The sequence below is a fragment of the Musa acuminata genome, chromosome BXJ1-4 (assembly GCF_036884655.1).
Source record: "Musa acuminata AAA Group cultivar baxijiao chromosome BXJ1-4, Cavendish_Baxijiao_AAA, whole genome shotgun sequence".
Taxonomy (NCBI): domain Eukaryota; kingdom Viridiplantae; phylum Streptophyta; class Magnoliopsida; order Zingiberales; family Musaceae; genus Musa; species Musa acuminata.
In genome coordinates this window covers 39,112,095-39,131,805 of record NC_088330.1, presented here as the reverse complement: position 1 = coordinate 39,131,805, position 19,711 = coordinate 39,112,095, and the positions used below count along the sequence as shown (strand labels likewise).

The following is a 19,711-nucleotide window of genomic DNA, read 5'->3' as shown; positions in this document are numbered from 1 at the left end:
TCTATCCTAAACACTTTCCTGATTAATTCTCATTCATTCAAATCAATTTTGATGAGATCCTGAGTTCCAATGGTGTTTTGCATCTAAACCTGAGGAGGAGGAGGAGGAGGAGGAGGAGCAGCAGCAGCAGCAGCATTTTTTCCCCTAAACTTGCTGCTTTAATGTGCATCACCGGCAAACAGTGGGTGCTCAATCAATGTCTGCCAACCTGCATTGAGATGTGTCCACTATTTCCATGTTTGCAGAATTATTGAGGAACATCTACTCCCTGTACAATCCTCCAACCCCCATCAGCTTATTATGCACATAATTATTATCATCATTACTTCCAAGAATTATCCACCGCTTCTTTAGGTTGATAGAATTGCTGTCTCTTTCATCATCCTCAACGTTACAAGCTGTTCAATCATACATGTACACACATACTCCACATTTGTTCTGCTACTGCTCACATCTTCTTCATTACTTGGCTGATTTCAACGTGCACAGGCAGTAGGATATGAGAAGGAACATCATCTGTCCTTTGTTCTATATAGACCACCATGTACTACCTCGATCTCCCCTTGACACACACGCACAATACATGTCCTACCTCACCCACCAGCGTTCGTGCGAGTCATTCTGCAACTCCTTGTGAGCTTCCACTGCCGCTGCAATGGAGCGCTTCCTTCCTTCCGACGAGATCTTGGCCACTGTAGTGCCCGTCGTGGTTTACTGGGCGTATTCCGGGGTGTATGTGATGCTCGGCTCCGTCGACAGGTACCGCTTGCACTCGAGAAAGGATGAGGACGTCAAGAACTTGGTCTCCAAGCGCGACGTCGTCAAAGGGGTTCTTCTGCAGCAGCTCGTGCAGGTTGCTGTCGCAGTCCTCACCTTTAAGGTAGTCGTAGTAATAGCACACAGCATGACTGCATCGTCCGTGTGTGTCCGCTTCATGGCGAGCTGGGTGTTGTTTCTGTAGATCAGCGGAGATGTTCACGGTGCAGGCGGCGCGAACGGTGGCTCCAGTTCATGGCTTGTGCTCGCGAGGCAGTTCGTCGTCGGCATGTTCGTCCTCGACACATGGCAGTACTTCTGGCATCGGTTCATGCACCGCAATAGGTTCCTGTACCGCCACATCCATTCATGGCACCACCGCCTCGTCGTGCCCTACTCCTTCGGAAGCCAGTACAACCACCCAGTGGAGGGCTTGCTCCTGGACACCTGCGGCGGCGCGCTGGCGTTCGTCGTCTCCGGCATGTCGCCGAGAACCTCCATCTTCTTCTTCTCCTTCAGCGCCATCAAGGGCATAGACGACCACTGCGGGCTGTGGCTCCCCGGGAACATCCTGCACCTGTGCTTTTGGAACAACACGGCGTACCACGACGTCCACCATCAGTTCTACGGCAACAGGTACAACTTCTCGCAACCGTTCTTCATCACATGGGACAAGATCTGCGGAACTCACATGCCTTACAAGCTGGAGAAGAGGCCCGGCGGTGGTCTCCAAGCCCGGCCGGCGATGCCTTACACGAGATCGAAGAGTTCAGTGCGATAACGCACTGTAGCTATCACTTACTCTCGTCATCGTCTTCATGCTTGTCGATATGATCGCGGGTGATTCCTCGTGCAGTCAGTAGCACATCAGTCCAATGACTGCTTATATTGTTTCTCTTAGAAAGAATAATTCCAGTGTGCTTGACACATCTTACGTCAATTTTCACTGTTTGGACCACCATTACCGCTGACTGAATGCAGAAACACCGTCATGGAGGGCACAAGGCGATGTTCTAACATTCTGCAGTACTTCATGCACCTACCTCGTTCTCTGCAAGAATAAGCCCTGCTGATGATGGCTGTCATGGAGGAGAATGCACTTATCCGGGAACAGGTTCCTTCAGAAAAGATGGGTGTTGTCTAATTCTCTATCATAATTGAAGATCTAAGAGGAACTTTAATATTTCCTGACTTGTCAACTACAAAGATCTTTGTTTCGATCTGGAAAGGACTAGCACACTACATATATATATACATAGTTTGCAAGGACATAGCAGCTCAAGAGGCTACTCTGTCTCCTGCCTTACCGTGAAGGCAGATCCACCTATTGGCTGCAACCATCACCAAATCCAACATCTTACTGCATGAAACCCAGCATTATGATTTCTCATGGAAGTGAACAAGATGTTGCCAAATTGCACGCAGTCTATATTCTTAGGCAATTTACTGTGAAGTGCATTACATTCAGCTTTTTACTGCATGAGTGTCAATCTTTCTTAGATATTAAGGATCAATCTTTCTTCTTTTCATTTGGTATATATATAATCAAGTATTAGTGTCAGAACAGAAGTTTAAGAACACATAAGGGCGCAGAGTATTGTTTACCTCTTGTATGATCCCCCTCCAAACTCTCTCATTCTAAGTAGCTAACCCTAATCTAAGAGACCATAGTTGATGTTGACATGACCTAACTGGTGGACCCCACATTTCGGGTTGGTGAGCGAGAACCTACGGCAGAAACCTGTGGGGCACAACATTTCCATGCAAACATACTTCATATCAGTGATAAGATCCACATGGAATGGAGACAATACTCATGGCATCAGGTTTCTATTTATTTCTTCATATACAAAGTTACCAAAAAAAAACAAGAATGACCTTTCACAATAGAAGTACAATCCCTTCTTGAAACAATAACAGTTCATTACTAGAGAGCAATAAAGAATGTAATATAAATAACCGTGCACAAGAACTGTGATTTCTCAACGGACATGTAAGAGCACTGTGTACACTGGCCAACCCTTATGGTTTCCAATTCTATGGAAGAGCTCACGTTTGGTAAGACTAAAGTTATATTAGATAAGCCCTTGGTAATTGGCATCATTAACTGGCACGGGTAATTATGTAATGACCTTTCTCCAAGTCGTATATAGTCTTCATTCGGGGACGCCTCCATTTGGACACCAACCAAGCAGTCAAAACCAGCAAAGCAGAAGCCACAAGAAGCAGCAACACTAAGTCGCCATGGATCATGGCTGTCACCCAGCCCGCATTTTCTGAACTCTTTGTCATACTCTGCACAATATAAGCTCCCAAAGCCCAATTGATTTCCACGTCTCCCACCTGATTTGTGTACTCAATCCTGCAGGAGATTTGAGAGCATCAAGATGTTTGCAAATTGATAAAGTGGGTCTACTACACGAGACACTGTAGATAACACGTGGTTAGACTTAAGTGCTCTTGTAGATAATATTTTAACACATACAGCACAGTTTGTATTCTTTTCCTGCTTCCATTTTGTCTTCAAAAGGAAGATTTTTATCCTCAATAATTTTTTGTGTGACAATGTTGCTATCTTTTAATATTTAATCAAGAAGCCAAAAGCATTTTGTTGAATTAGAACATCAGAATACATCCTGAAGATGGAGCTTCTTTCAACATAAATTGCAGCATATGGACTATTTGCGGCAGAGAATTTCAAGTCAAATGACATAAATCATACAGCCAAATAGTTCTAGTATAATTGTGTCGATTCACCTAGAATTCTAGAAACATGGAAAATGAAAATTCTAGAAACACTCGAGACTGTGCATACCTCTTATCATCCAGAGGAATACCAAAACTGTCATGTAGTAGCGCCACTATATATGCTGCAGAGAAACAATACTGAGACAGGTCTTCCTCATCTGCAGAATGATACTTCTTTTTAGTCTTTGACCAGTCTTGTTCACAATATTCCTCCCCAGCATGCATCATTTCGGATAGTGATGACGTTGGACTCAGACCAAAAAACTAAAATCATTTAAATGAAAAAACAATTAGATTTTTCAGATCAGAGACTCCAAGTGCAAAATCAGGCTTCCTAAGTGCCCTACAGGACATCTCTAGTTTTTGCCAGTCCTAAACCTTATATACAAATGGTAGAACACCAGTGTGCAAGCAGGTCTTGGATGACTAAATTATGATAAAGTCTGATACATAACAAAAATATAATTTTTGAAGAGCTACAAACCTTTGAAGTGTAAAAGAAATTTTCAGTTGCTATGAAGTTCCCTTGCATCTTAGGTATGAAAGTTGATCCCAAGTGGCACAGCTGATAGAGGCAATTATCTGAAGATCACAAAGATAATCTAGCAGTCTAGCTTAAAAATTGAAATAAGGAAGTACCAAAATATGTCCAGATCATACAAGACTGAATAAAAATTCATCATAAATACTTTTACGTGGTGTTGTTACAAGTGTACAAATTTTCTAAAGTAAAAATATAACTATGGTGATTTCAAAAGCAAAAATTTGATTGGAAAAGGCAAGGTGAATGAGGCTAAGGATATAATTGTCCCCATCATCGCCCGGTTTGACCAAGTGAATGACAGGTATTTATTGATCCCTTGACATGGTAAATAAAGGTCCTGCTAGCTCAAGAAAAGCGACAGAGAACTGGAAAATAATCAAACAACTTGGCTCTTCCAACCCTGATTTCTTTTCTCTAGCTTCCCCCCCTCTTCTCCTTTGTCCTCCTTTCCGACAACCTATGGTGGCAAGACAATGGAGGAGGTAAAACAATTGACTGAAGCTCAAACCTTTAAAGCCCTAATTTGAACCTGAGTTTAGGGGCTCAGAATCACAAGCAACATTTCTAGAGTAATGACAGAATTTATAGCACGAAGCAGCTCATTAGACAAAGGCATGTCACGGATATAGAACTGTTAGTGTTAAAGTCAGTATAGGGGCCAATAAATGCCATGCAGTGGCTGTCTTTGCACAGGTGGCTTCACAGCATAAGGTCCCCATCATATGCCATGGTAGTCACAAGTGCCCTCTTCATTCTAGCACTGCCACAGCTGCTTAATACATTTCCAAAATAGATTCTCAAATATAAGTGTAAACTTTCACCACATAATCAAGACCGTGGCCCACTGCTACTTCATTCCCGTCAAACAAATCTTGATTGGTTATTATCTGTATTTATATGAATTTCACTTTTCAATAGCCAAAAATATGAACCACATATGTGGGTGCATACTAATATGCATAACTCTGTAGAACAGTCTACAAGGATTCTGAAGACATGAAAGATGTTAGAAAGGAACAACAATGTGGCACAGGATTTTAAAATCTGAGTTATTTATAATCAATCACCATATGCATGTTACCTCAGGTGAAAGGAAAGGAGAAAAAATACTTCATATAAAACACATGCATTGGACATGATATAGAAGAAGCAAGAGCAATCTTGCTACCTTTTTCCTTTTGCAGCAGACTTAATGCAGTGGACCTACATTCTGAAAAGTTGCCCCCTGCATGTAAAACCAGTTTATGGTCCAGATATGTATTGATGACATCAGGGAAAAATGCTAATGATCACTCACCATGAGAATATCCTTTAGGGGAGCAGGGATCGACAAGAGTTCCCTCCTGTCTAGACACGTCAGCTGCACAGAGAAAAAATATGCACCATTCAACATAATTTAATCGAGTCTTTTTTAACATCAGTGGGACCTTGCTGAATGTTGTGTTGGCAGTTAAATGAGAGTTCCTCTTTTCACATTCCCTAGAAGCTACATATTCTTTGTTAATCAATCTTATAAAGCTAAAGGTACTTCCTTGGATTTACTAGAAAAAAAATAATCTTTTCAGCTGTTAAATTGCAGAAGAGTGAATTTTTTTCAATTTTTTGACTCACATGTTTAATATTATACGCCTCTTGATTCAATAAAAGCCTCATAATCAAAAGTTCAGCACATAGAAAGAAATAGAGTGCAGCCAAAGAGATTGCTCTTACCTATCTACATTAACTCAACATTATGCACTGGAGAAACTAGTCATATCAATAGCATTAAGTTAGGCAGAAATAAAGTTTCGTATGCCACTGCAAACAATTGCTAACTGCTACCTAATTGCTAATCGATTTTATCAAGAAACATCAATGTAGATTTCAAAGGCACCAGTAAACTTTGTCCCTACTGAAGTGTGTGAGGTTTACCAAAAAAAAGAAAAGAAAAAGAAACCCATGTTATCCAAGTTCCTTAGCCAATTATTTTATCTTGATGCACTCATTTTCACTTCGGACAGAAGATTACCTGTGTTAGTTAGTCCTTGGGCTACATCTACACCACTTTAGTGTAAAGAATACTGAGATAGCTAAAAACTTACATGTTTTTATGTCCCTTGAGTTAAGCAATTTTCGTAGTGACTCATGAGCAGCATTCTGCAAAATGCATGAATCAGATATAAATTTATGTCAAAAAATCAACAAGATAACCATCATTTGGGTTTGTCTGGAACTCAATTATGGAGCCAACCATCATGCATTTATACATCATTGATATTTTCCTCAACCTCTACTGAGACATTATAGTAGTTAGTGCACCATTGCACAGTTGATAGATCTCATGTTCAAGTCCATATGAAAGTGTCTTATACATTATTTAATGTAATGAATGAAAATTATTTTTATCAAAAAGATTAGTATTTTCCTCAGAATCACAGCAGAGAAAGAAAATGGAAAGTGACTTATAATGATCTAAATCATGCAAAATGAGTTAACTATTATAGATTTCTTGTGATATTGCATATAGGATTCATAAATACTTTCATGAAGGGGAATAAATACTTTGGCATGTCACCTGTCCAAAATGGAGAAAGCTGTTACTGTAGAGATTATATGTGGTTTTCCCAAAAGTCAGCATGCGGGAGAACTCAGAAGGCAATGTTTCACTTGAAACAAATGTCACCTGAAACAAAACAATTTTTTAGCAATAAAGATTTCCATCTCCAATAGAGAAAACTAGATCAAACATGACAGTTCCACGTCTAAAATAACAACAATGTTCTCAGAAATATGCCCTTGCACAATTATATTTGACTACCAATATATTAGAGACTCAATTAACCACTCACTCAGCTATTAAGAGAGGAATATGCATAATCAGTTTTCATAATGCCTCTTGAGTGATACCTCGATTCTAGCTCGTTAGCATCCTACTTATAACAACATATTTTATGACATGGAAAAGGAATCCCCAAGATGTCAACATTTGCAATCGTCAGTTACATCAATTTATACTTAATTAACATTTCTTTATTTGAAGCTGAAATTATTGTGCAGTTAAACATTTAAGAGTTTGTAGATAGCCCATTTAGTTTAGATTGTTTGATTCTAAAAAGAAATTAATCAAATCACAAAAGATTAAGGTTGAGGTTAGATCTCTTCACAGGATGATTTCTGCAAGTTGGTTGCAATCTATCATATCATTAACGTATTCTCAATAACTCCACAATCTGCATGACTTCATATGACAAAAAGTTCCAAACATTGAAAAATAACACCAAGATGATTACAAAAAATTCCAAAAGTTTAACCTGTGCAGAAGCTCCGCCGAGTTCCATTATGCCAGTTGTCTTTTCAGGATCACCACCTAAACTACCAAGTGCATAATTTGCAGCAACCCAAGCATATGTTCCTTCATCAGACCCTGTGACATATATTTACGTGGATCATAATGACATGAATTTGTTACTTGAATTCAATAGAATAGCCAGATGAAGAAACCAACAATAAATGTCCTTTGAGAAGACAAAATGTATAACGTATCAAGATCTAAAAATTCATATTTGCTGCATAACAATTGAGAGCATATGAGGAAAACATCCCGTCCGAAGAAATTGATCAAATACCTGGTATCACAGTTGCCCATTCATTTTTGAATCGGAAACCCGATAGCCGCAAGACCCGCCTGCAAGACTCCAGAATCCTCTCCCTCGGCCCCATGTCGACCATTCTCAAGCCCGCGGTCGCCATTAGCCTGACTTCCGTATGCCTCCACCGGTCCTTCGCCACTTTCCCCTTGGCGAACTCCAACAGCTCCTCCAACAACGCCCCGGCTCGCTCCGGATCCCCCGAGAACGCCGACAGCCCCGGGGTCACCCTCATCACCGCCGTCGACCCGGGAACGAGTGACGGAATGGCACCCGACTCCCCCTTCGATCCGAAGACGTGGATCCGAGTGCCAGAACTCCCGGCGTCTATGATGATCCCAAATCGAAGAGGAGGAGGCGGGCTCCGGGAGGCAGCGGCGAGGTACACGAGCACGACGAAGACCACCGACGAGGCGATCGAGAGCCATAGGCTCCGGCTGTGGGGCTTTTGGGCAGAGGACGGGTTCTTGGCCGGGAATGAGAAGAAACGGGCGGCGGGAGGGCGGGTCGGGAACTTTGGTGCGTCCATGATGGGCACCACCAACCAGGGATCGGGTGGCGGAGGCAGGAGGCAGATCTAGGCTTCCCCTTCCACCGCCTGGAGGTCCAGCTCCGCCGCCACCACGAACACCACCTCGACCCCCTCCTTTCGCCGGCGAGGAGAAGAGGCCGTCGGGACTTTGGAAAAGGTCTTGTTTAATGCTGCTCCTCCGTCCGCCTTTCTTTCATATGGCCCGGTCCACACAGGCCCAGTGGTTCATTGTATCTAATTACATTTATGCCATAAACTTAGAAAAGGATTTATTATCATCAAAACAGGTATATATACGTATATATAACAATTGCATGACTTCCCTATAAATATTATATATATATATATATATAAATATAATTAAAGTTTGGATGTGCCCTAAAAAACCCAAATCTTTTCTTTTGCATAGGGCTCCATGTTTCCCTTTTTTTCAATAAAATAAATTTATAATGATAAAAGTATCTCATATTATATATATATATATATATATATATATATATATATATATATATATATATATATATATATATTCACAACCGATATGAGCTTGATGGTGGTGTATTTTATTCATTTATTTAGATAGAAAATTCAAACCTCACCTTATACATTTTCACGTAGGTGTTAGTTAACTAATTGGTAAAAATCTTATTATATTATTATAAAATTCTTAAAGCTTTAATTTTTTGACATGGTTATAAAACTTGTAATTATATTAATCATGATAATTGAAACTTCAAATTTTGTGCTTATTTCATTTCTGAATGCTATATTTTCCGAACACAATAATAAAAACTTAATGTATCTCTCGATGTTCTTGGACCGAACACAATAATATTTTCCGAACACCAGGAGCGAATTGTTAGGCCGAGAGACTTTACCTGAGTCATTGGTTCTTATACTCCTCAATCAATGTGAGACTAAATGATCTTATTACAGTAGCTAATAGATTAATAGTTTAGATAGCATAGTAACTAGTACTTTAAATTTAAAATTTTGATGGAGTAATTAAATTTTTATTATTTTTATCAATTAAAATCGACAGATTAAGAACCAAACGGACAGTTCCTAAAAGAGAACAACAGTAGCATCAGATGAGCATTCAATCTCCACTGGACTAGCAGTAATGTTTCTTCAGCAAAACTCACTAAAAGCCACATAAATTCACTGTTACAGCAGAAGACAGATGATGGGCAGAAATCTCTGCAGGTTCTCTAACCCCCGATTGTTTGAATGATGGTGTTGTGCCACGGGTCTGAAAGATGCTGCAGGAGGTTCTCAAACGGGCCTTTGCCGGTCAAGTTGTGCTGAATGATAAACGCCAGGAAGGCCAACATCGCCAGTCTCCCTGCAGAAGAAACAGGACAAGAATCAGCAGCTGAATCCTCGATCACTGCTATGTTGTTGCAGTGGCGAGCAACACTGTTACCATTTGCGAGCTCCTTCTCCTTGGCCTCAAGCGTGGGAGCGAAGTTGAGGGGGTTGAAGATGCCTCCGGGATAGCCAACCTCGTTTGGCGGCAAGCTGTAGCTCTTGAATATGGGGTCCTGGTTGACGCTTCCTGGGTACTTGATGTCCTGCCACCTTCTGATCTCCACGTAGTGGAACAAAATGAACTCGATGACGAAGAGAGTGGAGGAGGACGCGAAGTACTCGGCCTTGCCGGCGTCGTACCACTCCGGCGCGTTGATGATGCCGATCTTGGTCAAGACCTCCGGCAGTAACATCCCGGCCACGCCGAGCATCGCCCAGCGCCCGTTGACGAGCTCCGCCTGCACGAACCACTTGAGGTTCTCGGGGTCCTCGGCAAGCCCCAAGGGGTCGAATCCATTGTCACCTGCCAAGCTGCGTCATGGAATCGCCACGAGATCATCAGTCTAATCTACATCAGCAAGAGCATGAAACCATCATCGGAAGTTGTATGGAAGAGCAACCTGCCGTCGAGATAAGCCGGCGAGGCGAGGCCCGGCAGCCATTCACCCTTCTTGGCTTCCACTTTGACGGACCTGAAGGCGGAGGACGGCAAGGATTTGGCCGCAAGTTCTCTGCTCAGTTTGCCGGAAGACCCTGTCAGGAATCCTGTTCTCAAGCTGCAGGGCCGGCGCAAGGCGGCAACCGAAGCCTGAGTTGAGACTGTGGCCATCTTTAAACCAGTAAAACTCCGGCAGCCTGATGGTTTGGCGTTCGTGTTGCTGGTGGAGTGCCTACTCCATTGCTATGTATACCACAGGAGAGATTTCCTATGGCCGTAATCCGGCTTTGTAGGATTGCGTGATTGAGCTGGCCAATGAGAAATTGAAGCATTATCCCTCCTTATCTGATGGCCAAATCCAAGAGATCTATTGGTGGAAAGACATTGGTCAAGAGAAAGATGTTGGTGTTGGCCCCATCTGATGCCACTTCTGTGATCCATCTTTGCTGCTACAGTGTGCGCATGACACCATTAGAAGCCACAGAACATCTCAAATTCTTTGGTAGAAATGAGCAATCTTCTTATCGATCATCTGTTCTTCGTGAGTCAAATAAAGCTTTCTATCAAATATATAACAACACTAATAAGAACAATGATATGTACTTGAATGAGACCACTGGAAAAAAGACACATACACTCGACATGTAGACAACAATGTCGAACCTCACATGCCAGGGGTGAAGGGAACTCCGGTTTTTGGTAGCCACAAATTGCCACCAACGAACGGAGTTACTGTGAACTCGTTAGCTTGCGCTGCCGTCATAGTTTTCACCCCCTTCCACTTGACTCTGTTCTTGGTGGACGATCCCGGCCCGGTGTTTCGGTACTCGGAGTAGAAGATGGTGTCCGGCGCCGAGTTCCCGCTCCACGGCAGCCACCCCTTGGGATCGATGATCCCCGCCATCGCCGACTTCATGTACACCGTCACCGCGTACGGCTTCCATGGCCGGCCGAGGTATATTCTCACTCCCGCGACGTTCCCGTTGGGCTTGATGCTGCAGCTGTGGATGGAGATGCCGGTGTTCTGGTTCGGGTCGACCCTGCCCTGGGCGGTGATGGTGTCCGGCTGCCCCGCCATGGGGGCCCTCGGGAGGATGTTGCACCTCTGGTAGACGACGGCGGCGTTGCCGAAGATGAAGTCGACGGTGCCGGTGATGTCGCACTCCTGGAAGAACTGCCGGAGAGAGTGCGAGTACAGCGTGTCCTGGAACGCGTCGAAGGAGCAGAGGTAGAACACAGACTGGTCCGACTTCGACATCATGGCCACCGCCTGGTGCTTCACCGCCCCGGCCGTGTTCCGGATTCCCATGTCTCGAGCTATGAATCCCTTCCCGAACACGGCTGCGCAAGCCAAAAGAATCGGTGTGAATCGAAGTTTGGACTACACATTAATATATGCTTGCGTACCCAAGGTTGCCGTCTGGAACGTAGGCGTTCCGTCGACGACGTTGCGGCTTCCGGTGATGATGGTCGCCGCCTTGCCATCGCCGACCATCATGACGTTCCACAAGGTCTTGTCGACCTTGACATTCTCCTTGTACACCCCCTTCTTCACGTAAATCACGGTCCTCTTTCTGCTCTTCTTTGGCACCGCCGCCAGCGCAGCCTTGATGGTCTTGTATCTGCCCGAGCAGTCTTTCGCGACGACGATGTCCGCGTCCTTCCGCACGTCAGTGCTCCAGAGCAGCTTACGGTCTTTCGACGACAGCCACGCAGGAAACGCATCCCGATCGTCGTTCAAAAAGCTCATCAGTCTTCGTAGCTTGAAGCGTCTGAAGAAATTGGTGAACTCGGTGAAGATCGCAAGCGCATTGCTTGCGAACTTGGTGGAGTTCGCCAGGCTTTCAACTACAACAGTCTTGACAGCCGGTAAGGCGCCCTCCATGTCTTCGATGCACGTGTACTGATCTGTAATGGCGGCGCTCAGCCATGTCTTGAGGTCATCGACGGTGTCTTTGGCCGTGAAGTTGGTGACAGACAAGGTGTCGTTGAGGTGGTCGATGGCGAACCCCATGAGGTCCTTGCATTCGGTAAGAGCGGCAGCAGTGTAACTGTCGAGGGACTCGTTATGCGCGACAGAGTCGAGAGCGGCGGAAACCTTCGAAAGCTCGTCGATGGTGATTTGCACGGCCAGCTGGAAGATCTTCACCGGGTCGAGCGTGCTGCCGTTGGCCAACGGGCCAAGGGAGCGGACGCACTGCTCCTGGTACAATGTGGCGCCGCAGGCGGCCTTGATGGACGAAGAGAACGTGTTACCAGTGTCGTCAGGGCCGCGATCGTCGGACCTACGACTGGCCGCGGAGACCGTGGCTGCCACAAAAACGGCGATCAGGATGAGGGCCGAAACGCCGATGACGGCCATGCGGCGCGCGGTGGCCCGGCGGGCTTGGAGGGCGGCCGCATCGATGCTGTCATCAGCCCGGCCATAGCTTCTGAACCAAGCCATGAAGGAGCTCGATTTGTGGGAGTAGTAGGAGGTGGGATGTGAGGACTTAAACATCACCATGGATATATATATACCTGCAGGCCAGTACCAAGGATCAAAGATCCATCGATCATTGATGGGGTGTCATCAACCAGAACAAAGTGTGGGGAAACGACAGGTTCGGATTCAGGTGGGCGGTGCTCGCTCACGATGATGGAGAGAATGAAGCATTTCGCAGAGCCGCTGTTTTCATGTTCCATCTGCCCAAAGAATAAGACTGTGAGCTGATCCAAAGAAAGATTTCAGTTGGATTTAGTTGCATGAAAAGAGAGACAAATATGTTAGAACCTGTTCAGATTTCTTATTCAATGCTGCATGCTTGGCTGGTGGTCAACCCAGAAAAAAGTTCAAGAATGTGAGATAGCAGCAAGAAAGAGACTGGTCTGCTTCAAATCCATTGGAAAGCTAAAGGAATTAGCTCACATCTAGCTGGATAACGCAACGTGGAAAACACTATGAGAGGTGGAAATAATGTGGATCATGCTCTTAAATCCATGGGTACACTTGAACCCATGGAAGCTGATACAATTGGTGCTGTATCACATACAGCTAAGTGTACGCTCACGGGCGTAGAAGAAGAGTTCAAAGTTGCTGTGCATTTGTGAGCATCTGGTCAAACCTTCACACTCACTATCATATAAAATCATATTGAAAACTTACGGAGAATTACTGAAGTGAGAGATGTGGATGCAAGGTGGCAGGAGTGTTGCCCTGTGAACCATATCTGAAGACCAAACAAGAAATCTGACAAGGATTCAAAGTGTTCATCTTGCTGACAATAAAATTTAGAGAAACAAATATACAATATTGAAACTGTAAAAGGATTGACAATGCAAAAGTTTTAGATTGAAATTAAAAAAAGAAAAAAAATGAAAATATTATAGAAATTTCTCAGCCCAAAAGAACTTGCAGCCCATTAAGTTGGCCCGAGGGCCCAATAAACCGGTTCCTGAGGCTCATCGAAGGCCATCCGATTGCCTCAAGATTCGCTTCCCAAAACCCTAACCCCTATTTCAATTCTCTCTCGCTCTTTCTCTCTCGAGTCGCGCCAGACTTCCGTCGTTAAAGCTCCCCGAAACCCTAATCGGTTGGTTGGTGATCGGGTGTTTCTCCATCTTCTTCTCGACGAAGAAGACCTAATTGACGCTTCGTCCGGTATGTTCTTGGTCCGCAGAAGCGTGGTCTTTCGTGTGATTCCTGTGTCATTGACGAACTCGGCAAGGACTTGTAGACATATTGCTTAAAAGGAAAATTCGAATTTGTTTTTGTTCTTTGATCCACCTTTTCTCATATGCGAGCGGTTCCGCTTTTTGATCTATGTCGTTGTTCACCTATTCGTTCTTGTTATATCAAAATTAGAGATTGTAGGTGAATGATTTTTTCCCCCTTGTTTGCTTTCCCTTTTTGTTCTGCTTTGATCTTATTGATTGTATTTGCGCATGCCAGTTCAGTTTATATGGGGAAGAAGCGTAAGCACGCTGAGGCATCTGAAGCTCCCAAGGAGGAAGTAGCCCAAGAGAGACCCAAGCGCACCCTTTTAGGATGGAAGGATGGTGTTCCTGAGAAGCAGAATAGTTCTCCAGTCTTTAGGAACAGAGAGAAGGTCCTTGTCACATGCTCACGCCGCATAACGTATAGGTAAACTGTTACGTTTGCTTCTTTGTTTGTCGAAGTTACTGTGTATTTATACGAGATTTTGTTAATTCGGCATGATGGTGCTGAAAGGTATCGGCATTTGATGTTGAACGTGGTGTCCCTCTTGCCTCACTGCAAGAAAGACAGCAAGGTGGAGTCCAAAGAGAGCAAGGGGGCTACTCTCAATGAGTTGATTGAGCTTAGGAACTGTTCCAGCTGCTTGTTTTTTGAGGTAGAAGCCATATCACATTCAGCAACTTTATTAACCTGTCAATTCTGCTCCTGAACTGTCCGCCCAAAGATTTAATGATATATAGTGTGTTACTAATACCTCATTTCAGACCTTGATTATCCGCTTATATGAGCAACCGTGTTACCAATCTAGAATTGTATACAATTCCTGCTTGCTGAATCGTGTTGCATTTGTTAAAGAAGAAACTAAGGAGCACAGTCTAAGTTGACTGGATCTGGATCTCACTCTTTGTCTTTTATAAATAACAACATTTCCATGTTATTGGCTGACCATTGTCATATTTTTCTGTATATAGCCTATTGTGGATAGAAGTTGGTTCTGTTTCTTTAATATACCTTGTGTTCAAGTTTCTTTTTTAATTATTGTATTTTCTCATTAAACATGAAATACATTTAGGATCATCATTCTATTTCCTTTTATCACACTTGCAGTATTTCCTATCTAATTTCTGCTTTATTCGTATATGCCAGTGCAGAAAGCAGAAAGATCTTTATCTTTGGATGGTGAAGTGTCCAAGTGGACCTTCAGTGAAGTTCTTGGTTAATGCTGGTAAACAGACACTGATCTCTTATAATCCTTACTGATAATTTATGTAAAACCTCTAAACATCTACTTTTTATTTTATGTCATATGATCATTTTGCTATGGACTTTTACAAATCTCTTTCGTCTTTCTTGAAGTTCATACAATGGAGGAGCTGAAGCTTACCGGAAATCATTTGAAAGGATCACGCCCACTTTTGACATTTACCTCGAATTTTGACAAAGAACCTCGCTGGAAGCTTATCAAGGAAATGATAGTCCAGGTTTGCTTTGTTTCTTCTGATGGAACTTTTTTAATTTTGGACAGCTCATATTTTACTGTCTTCTTGCCTTTACATACTGTGAGATTTATAAATATGTGATTTAGAGCACACTCTAATTGATGGTAGCAAATGTTTCTTGTATCCATGTAGCTTTTTTTTTTTAACCAAGAAATTTGTATGTAGCTGAATGAAAACTTTTGTGTGCTTAAGGATAGATAGAGCAGCTGCCATTTTCAACTGCTACTCATCTGTATATAGTGGACGGTTATATATCTCGTTGCTAATGTTGTAACTTGGTACTGTTTGAGTTGTATCGCTATTTCTGTTTCAGACTGTACGTATGGTTTTGTTCTATTTCTCCGTGAAGCTACTGTTAAGCTTTGTAGCTCCAAGAATGGTCAAGAGTCCTGTCCTACTGATCATGCATCCAAGTGACAGTGCTACAAAAATTACTCTCATGTTAATGATAATCAATTGGTGGAGACATTTCTTTATGAAATCATAATGATATTGGTCAATACTTAGAGCACATCAAACTGTGGTGGTTCTGTACTAAGAGTTTGCTATAACCTTGTATTCAGCAGGAAAAGAGGATCATTTTCATGATACTTAATATGTAGAAAATTTCCAAAAATTGGTCGAGGAGAGATGGCCATAGATACAACTTAGGAGCACATTATGGAGAGTGTAGCACAATATGGAGAAGTAGTTGGAATTTTTTGTTTGAGTTCTTCTTGTTATAAACTGCAAGGAATTATATTCTATAGTGATTTTGTTTCTTCTGACAATTGTGGTCGTTTAATTTTGTTTTTGTTGTTGATAAATTACTTCTCTATTTTTGTTATCTTGATGGTATTTTATTTTAATTGCAGATATTTGGTACTCCAAAGGACCAGAGAAAAGTAAAACCTTTCCATGACCATGTCTTTGTCTTTTCAATTGTGGATGGCCACATTTGGTTTCGCAATTACCAGGTAATACGTTGTAATGGGGATATATAGGAGACCTTAAGACATTTCCATTATGGTTTATGCACTTATGACAATGTTATCATCCTCTTGCAATCTATATTGATAGTTGGTTTTAGATTGACACAGCTATTCCACGATGAAGCGTTGCTTAATTATCTTCTCCTAGAAAATGTTTTTCTGTTAGCACAAAACCTTCTTCTGAACACCAACTTAAATCTTTTTGTTTATTAATGAAGCTATTAGTTGATTTATGATATACTATCCAGAGAAGGTTACCTTATTTGGAGGCAATTCTAACATTATTGTTTAATCTAGGTATCTACATTATAGTTGCATTCCTTTATCTGATATTATTTAGATAATTTAGTTTGTTCGATGTACTTGTTGCCATTGGATGGTCCTGTTTGTAGTATTTAAATTTTGGTGTGATTTATGGCTTTATTCTAATTTAAGTGGTAGTAACAAAACTATAAAATGCTCATATCAAGCTGGTCATTCTAAATTCTATAAAACACAGGCGGCTAACTACCGTATCTTAGTTGTAATATGTAAATTCATATGCAATGGCAAATGGAACACTATCTTTAAAGCTTTATTTAAGCTACAAGCTTTGAGTGACTTTGGCCTGCAGAAGGTTATATGTTTTTTTGCCCCCTTTTTTACACACAGATTTCTGTACCCCATAATGAGACAGATAAGGTTGATCGTGGAGGTCTGGACAAATTGACACTTGTGGAGGTATATAATTGCTTTTATGTTTTAAAGTATGCAACAGAACTTGCATATTTTCATCAGTGATGACATGACAATGATTGGAAGCAGGTTGGCCCAAGATTTTGTTTGAACCCAATCAAGATATTTGGCAGCAGTTTTGGTGGTCCAACATTTTATGAAAACCCATTCTACATTTCACCGAATCAGGTAGTTATTGTTTTCACCCTTGCCTTGTGGTAAAAGTACTTGTTCTTCATGTTTCTTTGCTGAATATGTCTGAAAATTTTGAGGAAAATCCAACATCAGAATTCTTTCCCCTCATCTGGATTATAGTTTTGTGCTATCATGGCTAAACTAGGAAATAGTTCCGAGAAATTAAATACGAATATTCTGAAATTTTCACTTCTTTCACCCAAAAGAATAATGACCTTTGTTTTTTAAACCCATTTCTTTGTGAGTCATGGTTCGTTGGTGTCTCCCATTATAATATCCTTGCTTCATGTCATTGTCATAGTCTAATATAGCAGCTACGTTTCTTGTTGATGATCAATTATGTAATTCCTAAATAAAAATTTTGTTCCCCTTTAATGGTGATCTCATTGAAATATCTTACCTAATTGTTGCAATAGAACATTTGAAACATGAGTTTTCTACTTGTCTTTTGCATCAATTTTTTAAGTTCTTATGGAAGACATTGGACAATCTTTTTACTACCGTGCTAAATTTGCCCCTTCTGGATTTAATGATACCATGATATATTTTGGTTCCTGAATCTTCTGTTATTATTAGCTTCCTATATGTAGAACCGACTGACTAGCATGTTGTATATGCAGATAATTAGTTCCTTATTTATATCAAGAAAGCTGAAATATCCCAAGATATAGAAATTATTGTCAAGCTAGATTTGTTAGATTTCACATCTTTGATCGACTCGTGCCAGTTCTTTGCTTACGTTTGTAAGCTTTATCTTTGATCTCCACCTAGTTTTGCAGCAGTGACATAAATATAGATGCTCATAATCACCAAAATGATACCAACCACAATGTCTGTACAAAATCAGGAAAATTGCCTTCAGTCCATCTTGTTTTGGTTTTCATTGTGGCTTCTTAGGTTTGTGTTTTTACTTTTTCTTAGTAGAGGTCTGAACTTTGAGCTATCTAAATCTGTTCCAATTCTTATATCATAGTTTTGCTTGGTATTCACTGAGTTGCTTCGTTCTGCAACTAGATCCGTGCACTAGAGAAGAAGAAGAAAGCTGGAAAGTATTCGAAGAAGGTGAAGGCCAAGAAGAGGAGAAAGATGCATGAGCTCTCCAACCCATTAGAGCCTGATGAGTTCGCAGATCTATGGAAGGATTGATAAATGCACGCGTCCATGTCACTGTGCACTAGGAATCCAAATCCTGAGTTGTTTTTTCTGCTGCAATAACTTGCAAAAAGATGGTTTGTTTTAATTTTGTGGAATTCTACTATTAATTGGTTGAATTCTGAGGGTGTGAAAATGCAGCAAAAAAAAAAAATCCAGATCAAGGCAACATTATTTATTTCTCTAATGTTGTTTCCATTATCTTCTTTTGCAAAAATTTTGGTAATAGTATATTTATCGCAGCAAATTTTAGTGTTTCCTCTACATTCTATTTCCTGATTTGGACAATGGCATCTAATTAAACTGCATACAATAAAGAGATTATTGTCTTAAGAGCCAGTTATGAATGAATCTGTAAGCATTACATTTACTGGGCATATTTAGGAAGAAGAACATGTCATATTTAGGAAGAAGAAGATGTCATATACATGGCAGAGAGAGAGAGAGAGAGAGAATTCTGTAAGGATTTTCTTTATTGTTACTACAGATTATCAAATTATAAAATGGAGAACCAAAAATGGAACCAAAAGCCGAAAACCTCCTTTTTTCTTTCATGTTCATAAAAATATGGACAAAACAGTATCTGTTGATCAACGAAGCTGTCATTTGCAGCACAAGATTTTGAGAACCATAACATGACAAATGGAGAACTAAAATGGAACAAAGCAACACTGTCATACCTTTTGTTTTCTTTTCATGTTGATAAAGATATGGCCAAAACAGTGGTTGTTCACATTAACAAGGCTGAGTCAGAATTCAATATCATTGATCTATCAGCAATTCTGATAAATGGAAGCTAACACACTTCTATTTTAAGATGACTATAACCAGAAGAACAATGATTGGAACATGTCTTTTATTCAATACTTGTGGAACATTAAATTTTGGGTGTGATAGATTGGATGATCATTTTAAATATATAGAAGAGTTTGAAGACTGACAAAGATACCTACTTTCCATAAACCAACTCTTTGTCGGCCAATTGGTGGAATTAGGTGCAGCACTTCATGAACAAAATAATATATTTTTTCATAAAGCGTAAGCTAAAATACAATACATAATGTAAAAAAAATTAAAAGAAAATAAAATTTCCCTAAATGATATTTTTTCTATACTTTATGGCCCATGTGAACAAGCTAATAATTCTTTAAAAGAAAATAAGATAAATTGCAGTAAATGATGACACATACACTTTAGCAAACAAAAATAATATAGATGATGAAAAAATAATATAATATAAATATAAAAATTTAAATTTTATGGTGCACTTTAATAAATAAAATAATATTTTTATATTTAAAATAAATA

General features: G+C 41.1%; 5 protein-coding genes across 7 annotated transcripts; 2 read left to right on the top strand and 3 right to left on the bottom strand.

Moving 5' to 3' along the window:
- Positions 1–453: 453 nt before the first annotated feature.
- Positions 454–2,177, top strand: LOC103982846 (sphinganine C4-monooxygenase 1-like). Of its 2 annotated transcripts, none has more exons than XM_065181106.1 (2): positions 454–853; positions 962–2,177. In XM_065181106.1, the coding sequence occupies exons 1-2, from the start codon at positions 656–658 to the stop codon at positions 1,535–1,537; spliced, it is 774 nt and encodes a 257-aa protein (XP_065037178.1). In that variant the 5' UTR covers positions 454–655; the 3' UTR covers positions 1,538–2,177. The 2 variants fall into 2 exon arrangements, with proteins under 2 accessions (XP_065037178.1, XP_009398168.2); XM_009399893.3 differs by having other exon boundaries at positions 459–880; positions 962–2,169.
- Positions 2,178–2,558: 381 nt separating this feature from the next.
- On the bottom strand, positions 2,559–8,410 carry LOC135666371 (probable apyrase 6). Its single transcript, XM_065177940.1, has 9 exons — positions 7,654–8,410; positions 7,339–7,451; positions 6,603–6,710; positions 6,130–6,184; positions 5,346–5,408; positions 5,217–5,273; positions 3,989–4,086; positions 3,572–3,768; positions 2,559–3,118 (listed from the first exon to the last, which is right to left on the bottom strand). Exons 1-9 carry the CDS (start codon positions 8,201–8,203, stop codon positions 2,860–2,862), a joined length of 1,500 nt encoding a protein of 499 aa, XP_065034012.1. The 5' UTR covers positions 8,204–8,410; the 3' UTR covers positions 2,559–2,859.
- Positions 8,411–9,272: 862 nt separating this feature from the next.
- LOC135666361 (chlorophyll a-b binding protein 4, chloroplastic-like) lies at positions 9,273–10,418 on the bottom strand. The gene is made up of 3 exons (XM_065177939.1): positions 10,138–10,418; positions 9,633–10,048; positions 9,273–9,551 (listed from the first exon to the last, which is right to left on the bottom strand). The coding sequence occupies exons 1-3, from the start codon at positions 10,344–10,346 to the stop codon at positions 9,418–9,420; spliced, it is 759 nt and encodes a 252-aa protein (XP_065034011.1). The 5' UTR covers positions 10,347–10,418; the 3' UTR covers positions 9,273–9,417.
- Positions 10,419–10,563: 145 nt separating this feature from the next.
- Positions 10,564–12,681, bottom strand: LOC135672195 (probable pectinesterase/pectinesterase inhibitor 46). The gene is made up of 2 exons (XM_065180652.1): positions 11,583–12,681; positions 10,564–11,516 (listed from the first exon to the last, which is right to left on the bottom strand). The coding sequence occupies exons 1-2, from the start codon at positions 12,679–12,681 to the stop codon at positions 10,840–10,842; spliced, it is 1,776 nt and encodes a 591-aa protein (XP_065036724.1). The 3' UTR covers positions 10,564–10,839.
- Positions 12,682–13,676: 995 nt separating this feature from the next.
- LOC135666338 (ribosome biogenesis protein BRX1 homolog 1-like) lies at positions 13,677–18,581 on the top strand. 2 transcript variants are annotated; one of them, XM_065177932.1, is made up of 9 exons: positions 13,677–13,815; positions 14,107–14,298; positions 14,386–14,527; positions 15,019–15,097; positions 15,229–15,353; positions 16,226–16,327; positions 16,994–17,062; positions 17,147–17,245; positions 18,266–18,581. In XM_065177932.1, exons 2-9 carry the CDS (start codon positions 14,117–14,119, stop codon positions 18,395–18,397), a joined length of 930 nt encoding a protein of 309 aa, XP_065034004.1. In that variant the 5' UTR covers positions 13,677–13,815; positions 14,107–14,116; the 3' UTR covers positions 18,398–18,581. The 2 variants fall into 2 exon arrangements, with proteins under 2 accessions (XP_065034004.1, XP_065034005.1); XM_065177933.1 differs by having other exon boundaries at positions 13,704–13,815; positions 14,112–14,298.
- The last annotated feature ends 1,130 nt before the right edge of the window (positions 18,582–19,711 follow it).

Excerpts from the sequence above, each read along its gene's own strand:
- LOC103982846 (XM_009399893.3), top strand. The coding sequence starts at position 656 with ATGGAGCGCTTCCTTCCTTCCGACGAGATCTTGGCCACTGTAGTGCCC. Across the intron at positions 881-961 it reads TCGCAGTCCTCACCTTTAAG|ATCAGCGGAGATGTTCACGG; the intron begins GTAGTCGTAGTA and ends TTGTTTCTGTAG.
- LOC135666371 (XM_065177940.1), bottom strand. The coding sequence starts at position 8,203 with ATGGACGCACCAAAGTTCCCGACCCGCCCTCCCGCCGCCCGTTTCTTC. Across the intron at positions 6,185-6,602 it reads GCTTTCTCCATTTTGGACAG|AATGCTGCTCATGAGTCACT; the intron begins GTGACATGCCAA and ends TGCATTTTGCAG. Across the intron at positions 5,409-6,129 it reads CTCAAGGGACATAAAAACAT|CTGACGTGTCTAGACAGGAG; the intron begins GTAAGTTTTTAG and ends TTCTCTGTGCAG.
- LOC135666361 (XM_065177939.1), bottom strand. The coding sequence starts at position 10,346 with ATGGCCACAGTCTCAACTCAGGCTTCGGTTGCCGCCTTGCGCCGGCCC. Across the intron at positions 10,049-10,137 it reads CCGGCTTATCTCGACGGCAG|CTTGGCAGGTGACAATGGAT; the intron begins GTTGCTCTTCCA and ends TCCATGACGCAG. Across the intron at positions 9,552-9,632 it reads GGAGAAGGAGCTCGCAAATG|GGAGACTGGCGATGTTGGCC; the intron begins GTAACAGTGTTG and ends TTTCTTCTGCAG.
- LOC135672195 (XM_065180652.1), bottom strand. The coding sequence starts at position 12,681 with ATGGTGATGTTTAAGTCCTCACATCCCACCTCCTACTACTCCCACAAA. Across the intron at positions 11,517-11,582 it reads GTTCCAGACGGCAACCTTGG|CCGTGTTCGGGAAGGGATTC; the intron begins GTACGCAAGCAT and ends TGGCTTGCGCAG.
- LOC135666338 (XM_065177932.1), top strand. The coding sequence starts at position 14,117 with ATGGGGAAGAAGCGTAAGCACGCTGAGGCATCTGAAGCTCCCAAGGAG. Across the intron at positions 15,098-15,228 it reads GAAGTTCTTGGTTAATGCTG|TTCATACAATGGAGGAGCTG; the intron begins GTAAACAGACAC and ends TCTTTCTTGAAG. Across the intron at positions 16,328-16,993 it reads TTTGGTTTCGCAATTACCAG|ATTTCTGTACCCCATAATGA; the intron begins GTAATACGTTGT and ends TTTTACACACAG.